Raw genomic sequence first — 24,695 nt, 5'->3', positions numbered from 1 at the left:
CACTAAGTACCTGTTTTGAAAAAAACGAGCGATAGGACACTCACTATTACACCAAAATATAATATAATCTTCATTTATGTGTTTTAAGGTTCATTTCACGTTGAAAAAGAAAGATTATAATATTTGTATTGCAAAAGCCGAGTCGCTCATGGCGCGCCTTGCTTTGCTGTAATTCTACAAATATAAGAAGAGCTTCGGATATTACACAAAAATGTTTGCAAACTGGAGTTCTTTTTACGTTGGTCAATAAAGCGTGGGCCGTGGCGGCCGGCGAGCTACGGGCGCGCTCCGAGTGCGAGCGGCGCTCGGCACCCCTAGGACCGCGGCGCCCGTGTGCACCGCACACATTGCACCTAAGGGAAAGACGTCCCTGATACTTAACCTATTGATTAGTATAGGTATTAGGTATTATGTATTATAAAACCGATGTTTCTTTAATTGTATGTATTGTATTGTATCTTAATAGGATCAGCTGTGTATTGGTATATTTAAATATAATATACCAATACACAGCTGAAATAATAAATAGAGCTACACGGCAGCGTCCTAACGGGGACGACAGATTCCGTACATGGGGCGGCGGAAATAAAATGGCCCACACTCATAGAAAATAAAAACTGCACAGCCCTAGTAGACATTAAGTGGCAAGCGATTATCGTAAACGCTAACAAAATGTATGCGATTTGACATAAGTCATCGCTTCTCATCCGTGCCTTTTTCTGTTCGTCAAGGGCATGCGTTATAGCGCAGTCAACAGCGAACGTGAGGCATGCCCGCGACGCCTGCCCTCAGACCGTATCCGAAACATCAAAAATGACAATATTGGCGTTGCGTTCTTTGACGCATTCAATTATTGAATGCGCCAATATGAAATGACTGAAATATGAAAGATGACAAAAATTGAAGATGAAAGTGCACAGTGTGGTCATAGCTATTCCCATACATTTTGTGGCGTTGGCGTTGGTGTTTACGACATGTTTACGTTAATTAATCGCTTGCCGCTTGTCTTGGCTTTCTGCACCGGTACTGGTTATGGTCCACCTCCCAAACCATGACAATATTACACATACAATCGAATGCAAATCGTGTTCACTCGGCATTATAACATAATCGGTGTGGTATTGGGTGTGGTGTGGTAAGGACTCGGGAAGCCCCACACAGATATTGTTACTCTACAAAACCACAACGCCTCATATTTGATATTTGTTGGGATAGTCCTACTGGATGAGACATTAGTGCAAAATAACTTAGTTTTTCAAGTAGATCCCAGTAAATTCCATGTCTTGTTAGTTGTTCTGGGCTAGCTGCGTTCATAGTTTATGACAAAATTAGGAAAACCTTTATTGCTTTGTAAAGTACGGTCCCTGTCCGGCATACTAAATTGGGTTACTATCGGCGTATCGGCACACTGAGGTGCCCCATAACGTCACATGTTCTCAGAAAGCACAATTATTATTTCAACGAATATTGCTAGTGTGTCATCTTATCTGACTATGTCATCTTTAAGCACAATTCCCCTAGAATAGCTTAAAAATATAAATAAAAGTTTGAGTATGTAGGTATATTAATCAAAAAAATATTCTTTCTCAACAAAATCCGTCTCCTTGCGTTATCCATCAGGAGGCCTCGCAAAATATGTCTTGCCTACATCAAATTTAGGTCTTGCCCCGCCACTGACTATGACTAAGTAAGTATATTTTATATACATTGTAAATACTTTGTAATATTTCCACTACAGTCAGTATGCCGTTTCCAGTGCAGACAGTAGACGGTATTATTTTTAATACCACACACGGCCGCGTAGACCTCCGTACGGCTAATCCAAGACCTATGGCGACTGTATGCATTATCACACTGCACGTCACGGCACAGCACAGCACGACACGGCACGGCAGGATATGGCACGGCACGGCACAACAGCTGCTATTTCACAAAACCTCAACCTGGGTACGCCCATGGGATCAGCCGTGCAGGTATTGATTTTTATCGCAGCATAAAAAGATATAATTATTATTTACTTTATTTCCTACGCTGCCGGAGCCCGAAGTACAGATTAATAAATAGCGACTGTACATTACCCGGAGGTCTACTCTCTAATAAGTCTTATGAATTTCCAGTCAGGTCAATTCTAACGTCGATTGTCCCGAGAAACTGCGCAACGCTAAAGGACTAAGTTTTTACTTCAAAATAATTTAAAGACGTACGACTTGCAACTATTTTCTTTACGACAATGCAATGGAAACGGCCGCCGTAACCGCGAGACCTCACAATGCTGTATTTACCTTCTTGCTGCAGCTTTCGCGATTCAAAAACATTCTCATATCCCCACGTCTAAGCTGTTACTTTGTGGAACTGCTTAGCTGGAGTTTACGCGGCGTTTTGTAGAATACGAAATGAATTGACTGAGTCTCTTATGTCGAAAGTTGCCGTAATCTTGAGCAAAGTCTAGAGTGCTTTCATTTTAGTATTTTGATTATTTTGTGAAAATTCGTTATTAACTGTGGTCCGCACCAACTACGATTATCATGATTGCGATTAAGAAGTTTTTAAAAGAATAATTTCGCATTTGTTATTATGTATGTGTAATATACAGTCATAATAATTAAGGTTATCTGTCTGTCTATCTGTTACCTCTCCAAGCCCAAACCGCTGAATTTTGCATAAAGGTATAAAGATACCTTATTTAGAAAGGACAAAGGACTTTTTATACCGGCAAAAATGTACGTATCCCGTGCGATAAACAAGATTTTGGCGCAATTTTACTTGATGTGCGTTGCCTACAGTTCCTGCACTTCCCCATAGCGATTAAAACTCGCGATATTTCCACCGCAATTTTATCCGGTAATCGTTGTTACGTAAACGAGGCAGTAATGTATAAAACCCTGCAGCACTTTCGGTCCATTACATCGAGTGTTGTTTTCACTCGTTGGGGGGTTTATTAAAAACCCCCACCAGTTGCGGCTTTAGGGAGGGCGCGGTTGGGCGACCGCCCAGGGCGCCGGATAAATAGGGGCGCCGAAGGCACACAAACACAAAGGAGTACCTAACTCCGAATTCGACTCGCACTTGGCCGATTATGGCAGTTAGGGGGCGCCGTAGAAATCTCGCCCAGGGCGCTGGTAGTGGTAAAGCCGGTACGGCCTCTCTCCCCCCTTTTTAGGGGGTAAAGCTATATAGGCCGTAACAATTATATTCAAAAACAATTAGAGGGTGTAGAAACGAAAAAAGAATGGTGTAATTGTTATTTTAATTGTCAAAAAAGGTTCTATAATCGGTTGCATTTTTGCTCTGTTATGGTTCACATCCTCTTTTTTCAGTAAATAAAGTAATATATTTCGTAGCATTATAAGATTTCGTACCTATAAGTCATTACTTTAAAGTTTAAATGAGACTTATTTTTCGATAGAATCAGATGCGTTTCTGTGTTTTCTATTACGAAGGGAAAGGGAAGGAAAAGGTATTATTATCAGATAAATGATTCCTAGGCAGATGGGGGATCTACGTAGTTTGGTCGCGTTACGTCAAACCCAGCCGACAGATCCATAAAGTTAATATACCTAGCGGAATAGAGCAACAATCTCGAGCTGTCAAACGAAACCTAAATTGGTTTACATCTGTGTGTAAAAATATGTGTACGTATACACTTACACAAGCATGATTGAACATGAATTCTATGAGATTAAATTGTCAACGTGCCGATAAGTGCCGACTGGACGTCAAAAAAAGAGTTCTGTTGTCATGTATCACACGTCTCTTTTTACCACGCAGTGTTACTGATAGTGACATCTCGCTTGCTCAGACCTTGGTTTCTCTATTCCGCTAGGTATATTAACTTTATGGACAGATCACAATTATCATTAAATTAACATGATCCGACCAAATGTAGTTGGTCTATCAACTGCCTAGAAAGCTATTTTATCGATGGTACATACAGGAGACATGACGGGAGGAGATAAGGCCGGAAAAAATATTTAGCGAAAATGAAGTCAGAAAGAAGAAAGTTTTCAATATAATAATTTATTTTATCATAACTTTTCACTAGTCTTATACGTCATTTATCAATTATCATACAATTTAATCACACTTCATAATATTATTAATTAATATGCGTCTTATAACAATCATTTCAAAATTGTAATATGATATTTTATGGAAAATAATATATTTTTATTATTAAAAGCTAAGACAGAGGTAGATATCTCTATATCGAAGCAAAATAAAACTGTAATGCACAAACTTTGCTGTAAATAAAACAAAGATTGATAATAACTATAAATGTATTTCAATTTTATATAAGTAGAGTCCACAGAAATGGATATAGTTAGAATTGCCATGTGTATGTACTTCGCGTGCCATCGCGTTCTCAAACTTTGTACAATGTCAAAACTTCGAAAATCTGTTCTTTAGTCTGCGCTCCACCGTTACCGGAATCGGACGTCAATCGGAATTCTAAAAATGTCTAATTGTGCCGTATTGGGCTGTGGAAATTCGACTAGAAACGTTGGTCTAAATAGTGGATACGTTTCTTTTCACCGGTAAGTAATTTTATTATTATATCATGTGTCCTTTATTTTAAAATCAATTATTTAATGTTAATCGTGGATGGTTGTAGTTTTTACCATGAAATCTACGTAACTGCGTATGTACCGCATGATTCATAATACATTGCCGCTTTAGTTAGAAAATTGTAGAGCCCGTTCTGTTTGTCCGCTATTGAGCGCGCAATGGAAATAAAACAATCGATACTTTCACTCATCGCTTAGTTTCGAGGTACAGTCAATATTCTCATTTTTCTGTCAAATGAAGCAAATAGTGTTGTACATATTCTCGATTCTAAATAATCGATTTTGGAAACAGACAAGAAAGAGAGGAATGATAATGTCCGCTTTGGGATATTTTGTGACTCGATAATTATATTTTATGTAACACTAGCTGTTGCCCGTGACTTCGTCCGCGTCAGGAATATGCGATAAAAAAAGAAAATGAAATATCTACCTTAAAATTGAGTTCCAAAATTCCACCGTAACATACATACTTACATACATACAGAGCAAGTTAAATAAAAGCTTTAAAAAGAAACAAATTTTCCCCTTCCTTACCGAAATAGTAAAAACCGGCCAAGTGCGAGTTGGCCCCATGAAGGGTTTCGCAGCAGCTATCAGGTTTATTTCTATGAAATTAGAAGTTTTTTTTATTTATTTTTATATTTCAGTTGATTTAATGAAAGAAAAGTTAAGGTTTACCATTTATATTGACGTATAAAAAACTACCTGCTAGATCAAGTTCAAACCAATTTTTCAGGTTAGAAAAAAATTATATTAAAAACCTCAATATTATGATTTTTAAAGACCTATCCATAGACACACCACACGCATAGATTAGATGAAAAGTTTTTTTTTTCAGTTGTACCAATGGGGACCCCTAAAATTTTTAATATTTTTTGCATTTTTGTATCAAAATCTTAATGCGGTTCTCACATTACATCTACTTACCAAGTTTCAATAGTATAGCTCTTATAGTTTCGGAGAAAAGTGGCTGTGACATACGGACGGACAGACAGACAGACAGACAGACATGACGAATCTATAAGGGTTCCGTTTTTTGCCATTTGGCTACGGAACCCTAAAAATCAGTCAACAAACGGTGGAACAATAATATAATCAAAGGCAAGAAGATTTTTGATAAGAATGTGATGATTCATGGCATAATTATAGTGATGATGAGATTAGTATTATTGACACATTGACATAATAATATGCTTTTAGTTGCTGAAACAACGCCAAAATTGCCGAACATTTATCTATAAGGATTCAAGAGTTCTGTACAGCATCTTCGGAACCAGGGTGTACTTCAGCGCAAATTCTTATTTTTTAGTAGTTTAAGCTTAGAATCCTTCAGAAAAACGTAAAATCACTATATGTTTCCATATAAATTTTAAGGAGTCCTGTCGATTTCCTATGGATTGCATCATCAGATCATCACTTTTGTGATCATGTTACTAAATTCGGGCTACATCTCATACAACAACAAAATAATTTTGGAAATCGGTCTACATCGGAAGTCGGTTAAAAAGTAGCCTAAGTTATGCCTTACTACATCAGCTATGTGCCAAAAAAAGTCCCGTCAAAATCGCTCCAGCCATTTCAGAGATTAGCCGGAACAAACTGACAGACAGACAGACAGACATAGAGACAAAAATTGTAAAAAATGTTGTTTTGGTGTATGTACCCTATATACATCTAGTAAAAACGGTTCTTTCAATATTACAAACAGACACTCCAATTTTATTTATATGTATGTATGTATAGATGTATTTATGTTCCTGTTTAGTGATTTAGTTCAGAATAATATAATATATTACTAGCTGTCCTGGCAAGCACGTATCTTTAGATTTATCATTCCTCTGTATATTAACTCCAATAATAATCGATTAAAAAATCGATATAAGTACCTATTAAAGTGGCCAAAGAGACGGGGCGCGGCGATGCCTTCGAATCGATTCCGCGCGTACGGGTATTCCCATCACTAAAGCGCTCTTGTGACGTCACAGTAGGTATGAAAAAAGTGACACGCTCGTGTTCATACAAATTGGAGTGACATGGCGGTTCTAACTAGATCCATTTCTGTGGATCTTCTTTCTGTGTTCTGTCCTTTAAGAAATAATATGAAAAATAACCGCAAATAAGGAAGTTGCAGGTTTTGTTTACTATACTTTAAGTATAGAAAATATTTTACGGTGTCTGTATAACAAATTAAAATCAAAAAGTAATTTTAATAGTTTTCGCATTTAGGCAATAAATGCTTTTTCGTTATTTTTACAATGAGGCACTAAAATACTAAAAGACTTTGTCTTAAGTAGTGAAAGGTGTTGCAGATAACATGATATTTAATCTAATATTTACTTTAACAGGCGTTAATGAAATAATTAGTACTAGCATCGTACAAAATAAAAGCGATGTTAGAATAATTTATCTAGTAAAATTTTCTTAAGAAAGTCACTGCAAAAAAATAATTGAAGACACAGTTTAAAACTAACAATTTCAAATTCCTTTAAACATAATATAATTAATAATATCTACGTGAAATTTTGATAAAATTAAACTTCATAAAATAAACATATTATATTTGATTATAATTATTTACATATAATATACTAACGCCTCCAAAATTGAAACCTCAAGTTTTAGTTTGGTTCAGGGAAACGTTTTGGTGGTGTTACACGCGGGGGCGGGGGCTTTTCATATGCAGCCAGATTCTCCACTAGGACTCTGTTTATTCTGCAGGTCAGTGGATCTGCGCGCAAGCCGCCAGCAGCACTTTCAGGCCTGGTAAGAAGCTGGCAGCAGCAGCAAAGTCGGTGCCGCCCGCCAGCGCACCCGTCGCCGCCGCCGCGCCCGCAGCGTCGCCACCCGCCGCCGCTCCCGCTATCGCCTGTAGCGTGGACACGCCCGCTTCGGATAGCTGAAAGATTAATTAGCGATTTAAAATTCGAGTTGTTTGTATTATGTACTATCAGAGAAGTTGATTCCTATGCAAATCGGGGACCTAAGTAGTTTGGTTGCGTTACGTCAAACCCAGCTGACAGATCACAATTAACATTGAATTGACATATTCGACCAAATAACGTTGGTCTGTCAATTGCATAGGAATCAACTTCCTCGACGGTACATACGTTTTATCGGAAACAAGTTGACAAAAAAATTTATAAGTAGCGTACTGACTGATGTTGTTCTATACACACTTCTGATTAGAAACTTTGCAAAATAAGATTCTTGACTAAAGAAAATTAATAAAAAAAATAACTAGTTTCTCAATACTCGATTTTACGAGGGATTCAGAAAATGCCGAGGGGCAATGGATGGCCAAACTCTTCTATAATAAAAAAAAATTGATGGAATTTTTCACAAACTTACCTTATGTTCTCTAAGCAGGTCGTACATAGTCTCTAGCCTCTTTTGGACGTCTTCGAGTTTCCTCTTCATTTGCTGTAACACAATACATCATCTAATTAGATATTTAACCGTCGAAGCGCCTAAACAATTGTCCAACTATACAGTAACGGTGCTGCTCACAACATAACAAAAAAAAACAAAAATGTGCACTGAACGCCCAATGGTCGAAATTCGACCTTAGTATCAACGACATTAGGACTTACTACGTTTAATTAATAAAAAAATATTGACTTTATCATATATTTTTTTGAACTCTCGTCTCTGGGACTCAGCTGATCTCAGACTGGCCGTGTAAGCATTGTCTAATATTATCTAAGATTCAATAAAAAAAACTATAATCCATTTTCAATTTCAACTTGTTGTCCACCTCGTTGTCAACAGACTTCGACCATAAATAAAAGAGTATAGGTATTACCTATTAGGTAATTCGTATGTTTAGGTTTGTCACTCAAAAATCTGCCATCTTCTTGAGTGTGCGTATTGTAGTGTGAGTAATGTTTTATTTGTCAAAAAAATGTGGATAAAAGCATGATTTCAAAATAATATTAGCTCGATGCACTCATTCATCATATAAATTATAACTGTGCAAATTTTCATTCACCTACGTTTCCGCATTTTTCGTCATAAGGGAAACAATGTTTTTCGCTTGCGTATTAATATATAGATTATGTCTACTATCTGCTATGAATTTCTTACAACTATCAGAAAAGTTAATTAAATGATGAAGAAAATAATATAGATGGAGGACCTACGTAATTTGATCGTGTTATGTCAAACCAAACCGACAGAGCATGAAAAATATCCAGCATCAGCATAATCGGGGATTGACATGACACCAAAACAAAGTCGACAAAACAAACACCCAAAATAATAAAAATGACTTGACACTATCCGACTAAACAAAGTAGGTCGACCATCTTATGACTATCTCTGTACATAGTCTACAGTCTACACTCAGCTACAGCTTACCGGGTTCGCGTGTGTCCGACAGCGGTCGAGCAGCGAGTCGAATGTCTGCTGCAGGGGGAGGTACTCAGCGGGCAGCGGGGGCTTCTCTATCGGCGCTGCTACTGCTGCGGGTTCTACCGGCTGGAAATGGTAAATTGACTTTATTTTTTCGTGTTTAATATTGCTATAGTTTAGTCGCGTAACACATAGAAATTGCTCCTATTCCTTAAAGTGAATAGTTTTATAATTTCTTGTGTGTAAGTATGTCCGTCTGTTCTTCTCGCTCAGAGAGCTGAACTGATTTTAACGTCTGAGAAAGGACACGGATGTATTTTATTGTAGCAAAATACAGACATTTTGCGCAACATTAAAGAAAGTAAAGAATACGAGCCAAAAGAAATAATTATTCTTATTCTGGTGCGGTTGGATAAAAACTATTAGTCACATCAAAACATACCGGTTGATATCCTTGTGCCGGCGGTGGGTATTGATCCTGGTATTGCCCGGGCATCTGACCTTGTCCAGGGTACTGTTGACCTGGCATCTGCCCAGGGAACTGTTGTTGGCCAGGGAACTGTTGTTGGCCAGGGAACTGTTGTTGGCCAGGGAACTGTTGTTGACCAGGGAACTGTTGTTGACCAGGGAACTGTTGTTGACCAGGGAACTGTTGCTGACCGGGGTACTGTTGACTGGGCGCTTGTCCAGGGTACTGCTGGTTATAATCTTGGCCAGGGTACTGGTTGGGTACTAAAGGCACATGCTGTGGGGGTTCCACTCCGAACAGAGGATGCGTGATTGGTGCTTGCTGTTGGACCTCTTGTTTTGGCTGAAAAGAGTTAGTTTTTTTTTTTTTGTATTTTTTGGAGGATACGCGTACATTACTTCGAGTTACGGCAGGCTGCATTTTTTGTGAACAATAATTGCGTACTAGGTCATACAAATGGAAGTACAAATGTATAAAAAATGCGACCCGACATTTAACGTGTGTCTTATAGGAAGAGAAATTGCAAAAAAAAAACAGTTGCCTAAGCCACACGTGTAATTGTTAAAACCAAAATGTATCAATGCTTAGCAAACGTAAAATATAAAACAAAACAAAATCCTGTACTATTCATATCAACTAGCAAAACCATGCTAATGCGCAACAAAAAACGTAAAATATATGTTTAGTAATTCCAATGATTTATTAATCATTGGAAAACATGCAGACAACTGGAGTATGCTAATTGGAAAGTATGGAAAAAATATATTAAAATATATAATTACAGATTTCTCGAATGTAAAGACGATTTAAGTACATTTTTCGTTTTACTTATCATGTTCTTTTACAAGCATAAAATTTCATTTAAAATTTTTCTTGTGATAGTGGGACATCTATATTTTGTAAAACTTGAATATTTTGTTACAAATGTCGTAGTGAGAAAAAACGGGGGTGAAAACTGCTAGCACGATTGAAAACAAAATCGTAAAGCGGTCAAATAATAGTCGCACTAGTGTCTAAACACACTAGGCCGAAAATACGCGGCCGAAGTTCGGCATTATTACGACAGCAATGCGCTACGCATACAATATAATGCGACGTAATTTCAGCATGGTGTGTCATCACTCATCAGTAATTTACACCGCAGGCGTAATCATGCCGAACTTCGGCGGCGTTTTTTCGGCCTAGTGTGTTTAGACACTAAGTCATTTCTCAGTCAAATAAAAGTCGTAGTGACAGATTTTGTCACATAACTGTCATATATCATATCGTAAAATTGTCAATATGGCTTATAACACTCAGAGTCATGTAAAGGTCGTATAACAGTCGTGTCGCTACAGCTAACCTCGTCCGCGCGGCGGCGGTGTATGACGCGCCCCCACTCTCGACTGCCGGCGTGGCGCGCCGACATTTCGTAACCTACCTCCTACAACAACTATCTTTAGTACACTAGTAGTAGTAGAGACTAGTAGTGGTGTACACTAGTAGTAGTAGGCTAGTAGTCCTTACTACAGCTATAATTTGAAAGACTTCGCTATGTTGTAGACTGCTTAACTATCAAGATTATAATTTCGATTACACGAGATAGCTTATACACACTCTTACTATTAAATATATATTTTATACACAGAATAACTATTCAATGTGCGCTGTCTTTTAATGCCATATTCTTCTAATATGCCAGACAAAGCCAAGCAAACCATAAATAGCCATTCGCTGTGTTGATGTATTTATTAGTAAGGGTTATAATATGTATTGTCCTTTTCAATCAGGTGACTTTATCAACGTATCAAAGGCAAGCTATCCAGTGTACTAAACATTTCTATAAATAAATATATCGCATTACATAAATATAGGAAGACAGTATGTACATAAAAATATATAAAAAGCATAGAATTTTTAATTAATTAAACATAATATAGTGTATATTTAACAAATACTCTGTAATTACCTTGGCTTTAGGCGTCATCATCGGTGGGTCGTTCCAGCCCGGCGCTGCGGGTTTGGGAGGGGGGGCCGCTTTGACCGGCTGAGCTGGTGGGGGGTTGTAGTAGCCGCCGTTCACTGACTGACTTGGGTTAAGTGGGGCTGCCGTTGGATTAAGCGGCGCTGCCATTGGATTAAGTGGGGTTGGATTCATCGGGGTCGGATTCATGGGATTCAATGCCATCGGATTCATTGGATTCAAAGGCATCTGATTAATGGGATTCGAGTTAATTGGAGCGAAGTTATGCGCGGGTACACCGCTGTTGTACTGGTCGGGTATGGGGCTATTGTACCCGTAGCCTGGTTGCGACTGTATGGGGTTGTTGTACCCGTACTGGTTGTAAGGGGCGGACTGCACTGACGGATCGACCTTGTATTTCGACCGGGAGGTGATGCCACCTGTAACGTGATGGAACAGGTAAGACTTAAGGTACTTATATTTGACTGATGAGTATTGAGTAGTGATCCAGGGTCATCCAAATGTTAAAATTTTAAATTAAGTTTTAGCATGTTTAAAGTGCAGTCTAATGATACGCTCTGTTTTACGCTCTGAAATTGTAATACGATTTGCAAGCAATTTTACTTTAAAAAACATTAAAACATTACATGATAGATATGATTATATTATTAGTTATGTATATTTACCAGCAGCACTGTTGACACTCGGCGGTCTCGGCGGCTGAGATATCGAACCTCCTCTCGCTCGGTCAACTGGACCTGTAACAAACACGGTTTTATATTAAACTGGATGACACCCGCAACTCCTTTGCGCAAAAATTCGTTTATCGTGCGAGAACCGTACATTCCCCGGGATAAAAAGTATCCTATATCATTTCCCGGGACTCTAGTTATCTCCATACAAATTCAGGTTACATACAAATTTATACGCCTCCGTGGTCTAGTGGTATAGAGCGCGGCTCTTGACTCGGAGGTCGTGGGTTCGATTCCCGCGTTGGAAACATGTTATACACTTTTGCCACTCATTATAATATTATTTTTTTTAATTATAATGCTTTACACAATGTGTGTAAAAAAAAAATATCCGAAAATTTTAACGAGCAGTTCTGTATTATGTAAATCTAATGTCAAACATATTTTGCCTATCGTAAGATATGTTATCGTCCGGTCGTGTAAAACATTAAAATTGTTAAAAAATATACAATAATAGAGTGTAAAAGTGTACGAGATAAGTGCATAATAACTGTGGAACTGACCGTTGTTGTAGGGTGCGTCGTTGTATGCGTACTGCGAGCGCTGCGACTGCGTGCTCACGGTGCGGGACCGCGCGCCCACGACGCTCGGACGCTGCGCCTGTAACCGTAGTTTAATGAGGGACAAATCGGGGAAAAAGGGACAAATCTCAGAACATACTTCTAAAATCTGTGGGACAAGTCGTGTCAAACGGGACTATTTACAGCCATTGGAGTACTACTACTCGTGGGACTTGCGCTAGTCCCACTCCCACTAGCGCAAGTCAGGGTTAAAGGCAATCTCAATTTTTCACCTCTTTTATTTTCTTTCTCATTCTTCGTATTGTTAAAAGAGAAGGCGTCATGCCATTCTTTCATTTCGACAAACGTTTTAACTTCGACAATAGACCATACAAGGTTTAATGGACTTAGAGCTTTATAAATTCAATTCGCATTATGCAAGGTATACCGTTTCGTTCATATCACATCACGTGACACCAAGTGCGGGCAGAGGGCGTTTACCTGCGTGTACAACAAGTGCGAAAATAGGGGCGTTATTTGTGTACCTGCATGTACGACAAGTGCAAAAAAGGGGGCGTTACTTGTGTACCTGCATGTACGACAAGTGCAAAAAGGGGGCGTTACTTGTGTACCTTCGTGTACAAGTGCGAAAAAAGGGGCGTTACTTGTGTACCTGCGTGTACGACAAGTGCGAAAAAGGGGGCGTGACTTGTGTACAGGTGTGAAAAAGGGGGCGTGACTTGTGTACCTGCGTGCACAAGTGCGAAAATAGGGGCGTGACTTGTATACCTGCGTGTACAAGTGCGAAAAAGGGGGCGTGACTTGTGTACCTGCGTGCACAAGTGCGAAAATAGGGGCGTGACTTGTACACCTGCGTGTACAGGTGCGAATATAGGGGCGTGACTTGTGTACCTGCGTCTGCGGCTGCTGCAGCGCGCCTTGCAGGCGGTCCCGCAGCGGCGTGTGCACGTCTACGAGCGCCGCCAGCGCGCTGTGCAGGCAACCCTGCGCCGCCAGCTCCGCCGCGCACGATGTCAGCACCGCCTCCACGCCACTGTCGGACTGAAATACGAGTAAAGTGTAAGTCATGGTCTAGATAAGCCTTTCCCAAAATGGGCCATAACGCCCCCTTGGGCGCGCTGAAGGTCTAAAGCGGTGGGTCTTGAAATTTTCGTCGAATTCCAGGAAAAGTTTTTATATTAGGAGGGAAATGATACAAAGACGACCTGGTCATCTCGTATTGTAAAAATATACATACCGCATGGTTCAGCCCCCGCACCTGCGCCGCAGCACGCAGCAGCAGCGCCAGTGGCGCGCGCACCTCGCTGCGGGCGCTGGCCGCCGCTCCACCGCTCGCACCGACCGCGCAGCACAACGCCGCCGCCGCCGGCTCGCCCGCCGAGCGAAGGCGAGCGGCTAGCATCTCTGTAAAACATAAATACTTATTTAAAATCATTTAGGATTAAGGGTTACCCGTATTTTTACAATAAGATAGCATTATTTTGAATGACGACGAAGTGAAACCTGAGTCTATTATGAGAAACGATACCCACCACCCAGTGAAAGTCACAACATGGATGCATTCATATATTAAACAAAATATGAGCTTGCCGATTTAACAAGGTATGTACTATCAGAGAAGTTGATTCCTAGGCAGATTGGGGACCTACGTAGTTTGGTCGCGTTACGTCAAACCCAGCCGACTAATGACAAATTACATTGAATTGACATGATCCGGCCAAATGACGTTGGTCTGTCAACTGCCTGGGAATCAATTTCCTCGATGGTACCATAGTTTTTTCACGCTGTTTATCAAAAGCGCGACACATTTTTGTACGAGTGATGATATCAACGACTAGGCAATGAGTACGAATTTTCCCGCTCGACTCTTCGCTCCTATACTGTAACATGGGATACATACCGCAATACCGTCCCAGGTCCTACCTGCCTGGTGACGTCAGCTGCGGCCACCGGTCCCGCCCACCCGGCGAGCAGCCCACCTACTAGCAGGTGTAATACTTACCACAATACCGTCCCAAATCAGCATTATCCGCGTGCGTGACGAGCGCCGCGAGCGTGCTGCGCCAGCTGGTGACGTCAGCGGCGGCCACCGGCCCCTCCCACCCGGCGAGCAGCCCGCCCGCCAGCAACGTGACAGCGTCGCTGCCCGCGCGCACGTGGTAGCGCTGCACCCGCGACAGCAGCTCGGGGCTACCTGGATATGGAGTTGTATTGTACGATTCGGTGTAATAAATAGTAATGACTGCGTACGCTAAGCAAGTGATAAATGAGTTGTATAGAAGGGGGATCGGAGAATTCATAACGCTTAGTTAGTAAACCTAAACGTCTATATAAAACTATTATTTTATTATTATGAAGAATAATATTATATTCCTAGCTAATTCTTGTAACCCTTGCAACTTATACACAGTACAGTAAGTATGTTACATGTTTTAGGTGTCAAATAATATAAAACTTATATTGAGACCTAGGCAACGGTATTCAGCCCTTGCAAGAGTTAAATACAGGAAGCTCTAACTTCTAAGAGCCAGCCTACTTCTAACGCACAATATTTACCAGCAAAGACAGATATACATACCCAAGGAAGCGATTAGTAACGCATCAGCGATGCGTTTGGCCTCCAAACACAACTCCACAGCCTCTTCTATGTTGCCGCAAACTAGCGCACGACAGATCAAGCTAGTTGAGTCTGTGAGACAGAGATAAAATAATTAGAAAGTGAGACAAGCTATCTCTTATTATAAACGCAATTTTTTTTTTAATTTTGCGGATTAATGCTCGGTTTCTATGGTTTTTGACAGGAATTTGTTAATAATGTTTTTTGATCGGCTGACGTCGGCAAGTCAACGTATCAAAAATGCTATTGAAAATGCCTTTCGGTTTTCTTTCTGATTCTCTATTTCTTTAAGTTTTGAAAAACATTAATTTATAAGAATTTTCGTAACATAATAAATACAGTTTCTTAAAGACTTCTATATCGGATATCTTTGGATATATTGAATAAGCTCATTGGAGATTATTTTATCACCAAAAATAGACTCACCATCACCATTAGGTATGAGCACATTTTTGACGGTGGGTTCTAAGTCCAGGTTTGACAGCTTCCTCTCAATCTGCGTCTGAGTCTCCTGAAAGAGAATAAATGGTATATATGGGCGGTTTCAAAATCAAAGACTAGATAACAAAAAAAGGAATATAATTTTAAAAATAACAATGTAAACGAAGTCTAGGCTGTAATGCGAGAGTCTGTTTACTGAACTGAGAGAAACTTAGACTAATGCAACGGTTCACTTTGCGCCGACCAATAAGAAGACAGTGTTAAGAGGATACCACAGCGGCTAGAGAAATGAAAAAAAAGTACGTGTAATATCTATAGCTGTCTCCCTTACCTCAAGCCTATACCGCAGAACGCGATAGAGACAACTGCAGAAAATCCAGAAAATCAACGATTCGTTGTCCCCTGATTCCTTCTCCAAAACTTAACCGATTTAAGTACTTTTTTCATTAAAGATTAAAAAAAGGCTTGAGCTGTGTTCCTATGTTTTGCTTTTTTTGTATAATCTATCCAAATCTGTTTTCTGGACGTTTGAACACAGTGGAAAATCTGGCCATTTTTTTGGGTTTTTGAACGTTCATATCTTATTTAATAATTAAATTATGAAAAAAAAGAAAACATAGGGACATTGTATTAGTGGCCGTAGATATTCAGGAAAAAAATTATAACTCTACTAGCATTATCCAGGGAGGAAACAGGGGACAACGTTTGTATGGAAAAAATGGCGGTGTGGAATCCTCTTAAATTCGAGCGCAAGTGAAAAAGGCGAGCAGTGTTAGACCTTTATCAAAATTACTGCTCCCTCGAACGCCAGATTTTATCACTGCAATTATCAGGCATTAGCCACGAAAAAAATAAATGCAAGTGCTCATAATTTTTTCACATGAAGATCAAAACGTACGAACAAAACAGATAAAGAACATACCCAGAAGAAAGAGAAAGACTTACAGATAGATCAGTGCTTGTGTCAGTTGATAACTCTGCCTCCGTCTCCGTAGACTCTCCCTGTTTAGTGGTTAGTGGTTGAGGTTATAGTGGTCGTAGTGGTTACAGTGATATAGTACAGGTTTCTAGCAGTTATTACTAAGTATGACGTTAGCAGTTATGAAGTATCAGTTGTATAAAATTAACCCATCAAGCCCCATAAGCTCACCGGTGAGCGAGACACAATAGAATAACAATAGATTTCCAAGAATCGAAGGATTAAACCCTTACTCATAAAGAAATTCACACATACACATATTTATACGATGTTTTATCCTTATCTAATAGGTAAACAAAGTCGCTTGATAGACAAGGACTTCGCATTGTATAACTATAAGCCTAATTTATGTTTACACAGTAAGTCAAAATATAAGGGGAAAACAACACAATAAAGATAATAAGCCATAGTGCAAATAGTATTAAACAAGTGCTTGTAAAAATTTAAATTAAATGCCAAAAAAAAACAGGAGAATTAAAGTGGAAGTTAAATAGAGTACGCAAACACAAAACAGGAAGTAACAAATTTACTAGATAGGTGAAGCATACGTACACAACCTAGTAAAAAAATAAACAATTTGTTCATTAATATAACATGAGTATATAAGTAGCATACATACACGACTAAGACCAGTCTGCGCAGGCGCATCGGTCGGCCCTTTGAATTTCTGCGGTATCTCGTCTTGTTTGAAACCTGCAACGACATTTACTTTTATGAGAACACCATTAGTTTGATATAGCATGGGCTGGATACAACAAATAAGATGCATTAATGATACAATAAACCAAGTAGGTCCAATCCCTTACCCTATTCCCTTCCCTACCCTCCCCTACCCTATTACTATATTCCCTCTTAAAAGGCCGGCAACGCACCTGCAGCTCTTCTGATGCTGCGGGTGTCCATGGCGACGGAAGTTGCTTTCCATCAGGTGACCCGTTTGCTCGTTTGTCCTATTTCATAAAAAAATATAGTATTCTCAAATTGCTGAACTCTGTCCATAGCGGTCATTGTCAAAAACTTGTCATATTATATCAACGTTTTCTTAACAAACCGCGATCGACAACGAAGATAAATGTTTCTAGTCTAAGGGCGACATCGTATTTTACATATTCGATTTTCGAACTCATAAGTAGTTGGAGATCATCATTCTAAGAGTTACCAAGAGATTTTCCGATGAATCTATAATAGTATGTGTCTTTGTAAACAGAATACAGTGCGAGCATTCCTCACATAGCTCCTAGACTAAAACTTTAGTCATTAACCTCTCAACCCCGGACACCGGCGACCGCGATAACAATAGAAATCTTTAATTGCGTCTCGTTTATCCACGATCGAGGGATAACGTCGATACTATAGATAGATATACTATAGATCGAGGGATAACGTCGATACGATCGTCAAAGAAGCGCAATTTACGTCAGTTTTCTACGAGACCGTACCTAGCAGCTTGAGTATCTCTGTACGACAGGTGGGCAGGAAGCTGGCGCGCAGGATAAACCACAGATACCGTTCATTTTGGTCTTCTGACTCGTCGCCCTTCTGACGACAATATCTACGGGAGAAAAATAAATAACAAAATAAAATTATTAGAAATACATGCGAAACCAAGAGGATATTATGAGTATTTTAATGCGTAAATATTGTTATGACATTAATAATTCGTGTCTGCGAGAGTAAAATATGTTTTGTAGCGATAACAATAATTAAAGAATTTGTCGCAACATACGCGCCGCATCCCAAAATACGTTGTATGCAATAATGCCACGAAATGCGGCGCGTACGGTGAGGTCAAATGTGCGATCAGCATAATACGTACTCAGCTAAGGTCTCCGCGGCATGGGGCTCGCGGGAGGAGGTCAGTCGCAGGACATTGTCTAGCTCGTTCGCGCGGTCAACTACGTCCGGGTCCGTTACTACCTACAATTAAAAAAAAATATAAAAAACTAAATTCTAAGAAGATATAAATGGAAATGCTTCAATTAGCGGCTTTAATGCGGCAGTAGTTTCTAACTTAGAGCAAAGAAACTTGAGACGTTGCCAAACGTTGTAAAACAAAACAGAACCTCCTTAATATAGTAATGGATAAAAGGTTAAATAATTCTAACAACATATTTTAATATATTTACCTGACTTATGTAGACTAACTTCTGTGATTCTTGCGGACATTTCTCGAATGTGACCAGCTTGCCACCGAACTAAAACAAAATATTACATTAGAATATAACAGTTCTTTATTATTTTATTTAATATAATTCAATAATTGATAATACATATTATAAAACTAAGTATGACAAGTGTAAGTCCTTAATCATAAACTGATATACTGTTATTTTAAACAGAATAACCATTATGTACGTAATTGCGAGAGTACGTGCACGTAAGTGGCGTACGTGTACGCAGACATGCGTATACGTACCGCGAATCTCGCAGCAACGGGTCGGCGTAACCAGCGCGGCGCTCAAACGGGCATGACACGCACGGGTGCAGTGCGAGCGTACGCGCACGTAAGATATGTACGTGCACGCAAACTTACGTATTCGTGTGTATACGTACCGCGAACCTCGCAGCGACGGGTCGTCGTAACCAGCGCGGCGCTCGTGCGGGCATGGGACGCACGGGTGCGGGCGCTGGCGTGGCCACCGCCGGCAACGCCTGTAGTTCCGCCGCCCCACCGAATGAGTCGAGGAAGTTACTGGCCGCTGTAGCACTCTCCTGGAAATAAACAGCAAAATATTTTTGAAATCTTCTTCAACATTTAATGTTTTCTTATACAGTTTTGTTAACATTTAACAAAACTGTAAAAGAAATTAATCAAATTGTTCTAGGCTGACGTGTTAACAATATAATATGAAAAATATGCGTTCCAGTATCTTAACTGATTTTTCCATAATTAAAGACCATCAATTTATGTAGGTACTTTCGTTGTATCTACTATAATATGCATATGTAATAACTAATAACACAGGGTCTTGTAAGCATTCTCATTCATTTATTTTCTCTCATTTATTTTCTTTGTTATTAATGAGGTCACTTGATTAACATGCGTTTATTTGCATAGAGTGTCTGCACATTTGCATCAAACTATGGTACTTCATATCTTCTCTCGTACACTTCCCTCGTTTTATAACACAGATACAATATCACATCACACAATATATCTATACTCACTCTAGGCGGTCCGGAGCTAAGCAGGCTGTGTACGGTGACGCTGCCGGCGGCCGCAGCGATCAGCCCGCCGCGCGGCGCCCACTCCGCCGCCACACAGAACCGCGCCTCCGACTCCAGTTCCATCACCAGCTCGCCGCCCTGCGGACACTAAAATATTGCTATCTCGCTCGCACAATTCCGAACATCAACAAGACCACCTCGGTCTAACTTCGGAATAAAGGCACTGTCGCGTAAGGGTCAATTCAGACCGCAATGCGACACAAAGATGCATTTCTAAATTTGTATGGATTTGACAGAATGTAGTTTGCATGACGTCTCACGCAATGATCTTACGCAATGCCGCATAGTAATAAAAAGAAATAGGAATTTATTTGACGTCTATAGCTTTAAGGTTAAGCAGTGGTGCTCAAGCAAGAATCGAGGGATCGAATCCTGCTGCCGGCATATTCATAGTGCACAGATGAACTTTTTCTGACCTCAGCCTCCGTGTGACTCTCTGTCTGTATCTGTCTTTAACTCACGGGGCGCGTGTCATTGGGGTTCCACACGAGCAGGCGGCCGTCCTTGCCGGTGGACAGCAGCAGGTCGGGGTCCTGCGAGCACCACGACAGCGACAGGCAGCCGGCGCGGTGGCCCTCCATCGTCACCACGGGGGAAGCCGCTAGCCTGGTGATGATATATTGACACAGGAAATTATAAATTGGTGTCCGTGGAATGGTTATACTGTCTGTAAAAGGGATGACAGGGTTAAGATACTTTTTTTTCTAATTGCTTTAATTAGAAAAAATTTTTATCGTAATCGTAAAGATCAATAACTAATTATTGTGAAACATGGGTACTCCATTTTGTATCACCGTTTCATAATAAATACTTTTACTATAATTATTATGTATAAAATACACATTATATAATTTAAAAACTGTGTCTACACAACAGACCTCATAGTTACATAATATTTTGTCCTTGTTTGTCTTTGCCACTCACTCTGACATTGGCAACTCACCAAGGAGCCATTATCAAAAAGAAGAAGAAGAAGAACATAAAAATAACGGACGAAAGTCAAAAGAAAATTCACAGCGTGGATCTTCTTAAGTAAGTTCACCATGTTAACAGTAAAATTATGAAGTTACTTAAAAAGATACACTATTTACCGCATTACCTGAGATCCCACAGCTGCACGACTGGCAGCTGGTCGTCCTCGGACGCGATGCACAGTTGCGTCGCCACTGACGGGTGCCACGCCAGCGCACGCCATTTTGTTCGCGATTGGGAGTCACTGGGAACAAGTCCATCATGTTTTGTTATATGCTTCTGAACTAGAGTATAACTTAAAGGAATAGGAATGACTTTGGCTCTATAATAAGTCAAGCTAAACATAAACTACTGATCAGAAGTTAAATCTGATCAGTAGTTGTCTAAATAAAACTGATACAGTTTAAGTTAAGGCTATCAAGATTCCGTAGTCACGACTCGGGTAACAGTTGAACTTATAAAGAAAAATTACCTTAATTTCATAATTGGTTCATTCTTTCTTAGATCCCAAACAAGACAGCTTGTTGCAAATGTGGAACCAAGAATATGTTGGACCTGAAAGAAAATTATTATTACATTTTACTTGTTAAAAATGTTGCAAAGTTTTAATCAAAAACGGTCACAGAACTTTTAATGCAAATACTGTTTTTTAGTGTTTTTGTACACATGTCTCACATGTCCAATGGCAATCTCACTCACTCTGGCGCTTTTTTACAAGAAATCTTTGAAATCTTTTTATAAACTAATTAATTAGTTTATAAAAAGATTTCAAAGATTTCGTACTTGCTGATTCCAAGCCACTCCCTGGACATGTTCGTACGGCTGGTGCCTGTTCCCCGGGGCCATGGGCTGGCTGGTGTTGTTGAGATCCCATATGAATATCTCGCTGTCTGATGCTCCAGATGCTAGTAGGTTCTTCTGGTATGGGTTTATGTCTAAAGCTGATACCGCGCCTGAAATTATGATGGTTAATGAAGTGATTATTTGATGTGGAAAACTAAATAAAAGTTCAGTAAGTTTAGACTGCCATAGATTAAAAACCTAACAGACAACTAGGCTGAAGTTCTGAACTAAGCCGAATTAATAATATATATATTTTTTTATTCGGAAAACTTACAGCTTGCAGAAATTACAGTAAGAGTACAATTATAATAGAAAACATAAAGCCAATTACAAAGTTTTCGCAACTATTAGTGTGTATTTGCTTGTAGTGAATTGCAACAAGTTTTAACATTCATAAGATAAAGAATTTCAATAATTAATCATAATATTTTATTGCCGTCAAATAAATATAAACAAAATTTTCAATCGGCATTGTGTTTTATGACAGTAGTTTTGTGATAAGGGCAATGGTTTATCTTACAGTGGCCAAATTCATATCACCTATTATGTTACTGTAGGTTATTCAAGTTTCATTATTAAATTTTAACTGTTTTATACAATTTTTTAACAAGATTTGCTATTTTTTTTTTTACTCTTTAAACAAGAATAGCTAAACTTTTTAATAATCAAATAAAAAAATTGGCCAAGTGCGAGTCGGACTCGCGCACAAAGGGTTCCATACCAATACAGAGCAAAAATAGGCTAAAAATTGTATTTTTTGTATGGGAGCACAGAAATAAAATTTAAGGGGGGCCCTTAAATTTTTATTTTATTTTAATATTATTATTAGTGCAAAATTCAAGTGCCTACCTCTTGCCATTATTGATATAGAGCAAAAAAGGCCAAAAAAATCATGTTTGTTGTATGGGAGCCCCCTTAAATATTTATTTTATTTAGTTTTCAGTATATTTTGTTAAAGCGGCTACAGATATACACAATCTGTGAAAATTCCAGAAGCCTACCTATAGCGGTTCTTGAGATACAGCCTGGCGATAGACAGACAGACGGACAGACACATGGAAGTTACAGTAATAAGTTCCCGTTTTTACACTTTGGGTACCCTAAAAATACTAAAATGATTGAATGTTAAGGAAATTATAATATGGTTTTAACAAAGTAATAAGACAAAAAAAGTTTTAATAAATATATATAATTTACCTGTGTGTTTTGAGCAGCTGCCAATAAGTGAATCATTGGCACTGTTTAGTAGTTTGTCCGCTTTATAGAACTGTAGTAAACCTCCATCGCACCCTCCTACAACGACCCCGGCGCCAGACCATACTAGCTTCTGAAATCTAAATAAAATATGATTATATTAAATAATAAATCTTTTTTAATATCTCATGATACAAATTTTAATGCAACTAATGCAACTTCATTATTTATTCAGGCTACATATTATTATAACATCAAAGTTGCAATTAAATTATGTTTTCATTCAGATCCTAATCCTTAAATTATTAAAATTCGTAGATAACTACTAAATATAACACTATAGTACATTCTTGATGTAATCCGATATAATGTCTTGAAACCAGATCATCGTATCTTCTACAGAATATTTATAGTTTAACCACACAGTATGTGTTGCAATTTGCAAGCAATTGCTTCCAATTAATGTCAATTATTTGCACCAAATACAAAATGATTGAGAACCCTGAACTAGTTTGTTACGCCAGATCTTCCCATTGGGCTAGTTCCTGAACCAGTGTTAGACATAGGTTATACAAGCAGTTTTTCATCAATTTAATCCATCAGTCTGGTAAAGATTGACGTAAAACTGATTGTCTCACCCACGGATTGATGGACTGATATTTTTTTTAATATTATGTACTTTTAACCTCTCGAATACCGGGATGTTAAAATTCTATTGAGCCTCAAATACCGCGTTCTATGGCGCCATTCAAATTTTTCGATTTTTTTTTCTCAAGTTTTACAAAATTTGCGCCAATCAGCAACTAATTTAGTGCATTCTTTTTATAGCCAACTTCATACTCTTAAAATTAATGTATAGAACAAACGAAATTAAATCTTAAACACACTAAAATAAGTTACAAAACAGCGTGAGGTCGAGTGCATCAGGATTCAGGTGGCTCATTAACGTGCCGGTGGTACACAGAGGTACACGTTAAGGTGTCGGTGGGGTTCAAGAGGTTAATAACCATTAGTATTTCGTCAATCACAGATTGCCGCCAGACTGATGGCAGACTGATCGTCTAACCTACGTCATAGGCATCACTGTAGACTCGGTATTCAAAAAAAAGAATAAATGTATGATACCAATTTTAAATTAAAAAAAAAAGAATTTAGAACCACTCACTTGTTCTGCGTTGGAATGCCGCCTTTTAGCGTCAAGTCCAAGCTAGGGTCTTCTATGTTCAGTGAGTAGAGCTCGAGAATCGAACTGGAGCTAAAGTTGGCATCGACCTGCTGCGCCGCCGACCCCGCCGCCAGCATCAACGGATACTGGTCCGCCGGAGACCAGCTCACGTTCACCGTCTTCTTCAACTCTTTCAGCTTCATATTGTCAACCAATGTTCACTAAAACACCGACAACACCGGGTTACAGAAGGCACAATTATGTCACTATTTTTTTGCTACGTAACACACACAGGTAACACACGATTTTGTTACGAAAGGGAGTTTTGCAGTAAAGTCAAAAGTGTAGTTGTAAGTTCTCTGTATTCTCAAGAGAAAAACCACGTAATTTTGGCTGCATCTGCAATATTTACCCATAAAACACCGAGCTGGCACTTCCAACGTGGCTGACGTAAATATTTCTATTTGACAGTGACATGTTTGACACACAATTGGCAGTCGCGGTCAGGTGACATCGACAGTGACATTACAATCAAAATTATAACGTTCGGAAACTTCATTTTCCTCAGATTTTGAGTGTTTCGTCTCCTAGATACCAACAAGTTTGCCGCCTAGAGACAAAGAGAATATAATCACTACGTTTTACCTAGAGATAGCT

General features: G+C 39.1%; 1 protein-coding gene across 4 annotated transcripts; it reads right to left on the bottom strand.

Moving 5' to 3' along the window:
* Window positions 1-7,106: 7,106 nt before the first annotated feature.
* LOC121735353 (protein transport protein Sec31A) lies at window positions 7,107-24,499 on the bottom strand. Of its 4 annotated transcripts, XM_042126154.1 has the most exons (27): window positions 24,451-24,499; window positions 24,039-24,259; window positions 22,877-23,013; window positions 21,620-21,789; window positions 21,309-21,391; window positions 20,964-21,080; window positions 20,326-20,470; window positions 19,805-19,942; window positions 19,190-19,348; window positions 18,763-18,831; window positions 18,453-18,553; window positions 18,076-18,188; window positions 17,256-17,329; window positions 16,603-16,659; window positions 15,643-15,727; window positions 15,178-15,288; window positions 14,602-14,793; window positions 13,837-14,003; window positions 13,491-13,640; window positions 12,582-12,678; window positions 12,013-12,084; window positions 11,333-11,766; window positions 10,727-10,807; window positions 9,358-9,726; window positions 8,922-9,041; window positions 7,914-7,985; window positions 7,107-7,461 (listed from the first exon to the last, which is right to left on the bottom strand). In XM_042126154.1, exons 2-27 carry the CDS (start codon window positions 24,239-24,241, stop codon window positions 7,285-7,287), a joined length of 3,693 nt encoding a protein of 1,230 aa, XP_041982088.1. In that variant the 5' UTR covers window positions 24,242-24,259; window positions 24,451-24,499; the 3' UTR covers window positions 7,107-7,284. The 4 variants fall into 4 exon arrangements, with proteins under 4 accessions (XP_041982088.1, XP_041982087.1, XP_041982090.1 ...); XM_042126153.1 differs by lacking the exon at window positions 24,451-24,499 and having other exon boundaries at window positions 24,039-24,444; XM_042126156.1 differs by lacking the exons at window positions 10,727-10,807; window positions 24,451-24,499 and having other exon boundaries at window positions 24,039-24,444.
* Between the last annotated feature and the right edge of the window lie 196 nt (window positions 24,500-24,695).

Source organism: Aricia agestis, chromosome 17 (genome assembly GCF_905147365.1).
Source record: "Aricia agestis chromosome 17, ilAriAges1.1, whole genome shotgun sequence".
In the NCBI taxonomy this organism is placed as follows: Eukaryota; Metazoa; Arthropoda; class Insecta; order Lepidoptera; family Lycaenidae; genus Aricia; species Aricia agestis.
Note: the sequence above shows the minus strand (reverse complement) of the source record. Positions and strands in the feature narration are given on the sequence as shown.

Bases quoted from the DNA above. Each gene is read 5' to 3' on its own strand.
- LOC121735353 (XM_042126154.1), bottom strand. From the start codon at position 24,241: ATGAAGCTGAAAGAGTTGAAGAAGACGGTGAACGTGAGCTGGTCTCCG. The intron at 19,349-19,804 runs GTGAGTATAGAT...GTTTATTTCCAG, and splicing joins TTAGCTCCGGACCGCCTAGA to GAGAGTGCTACAGCGGCCAG. The intron at 15,289-15,642 runs GTGAGTCTATTT...TCTGTCTCACAG, and splicing joins GCTCATACCTAATGGTGATG to ACTCAACTAGCTTGATCTGT.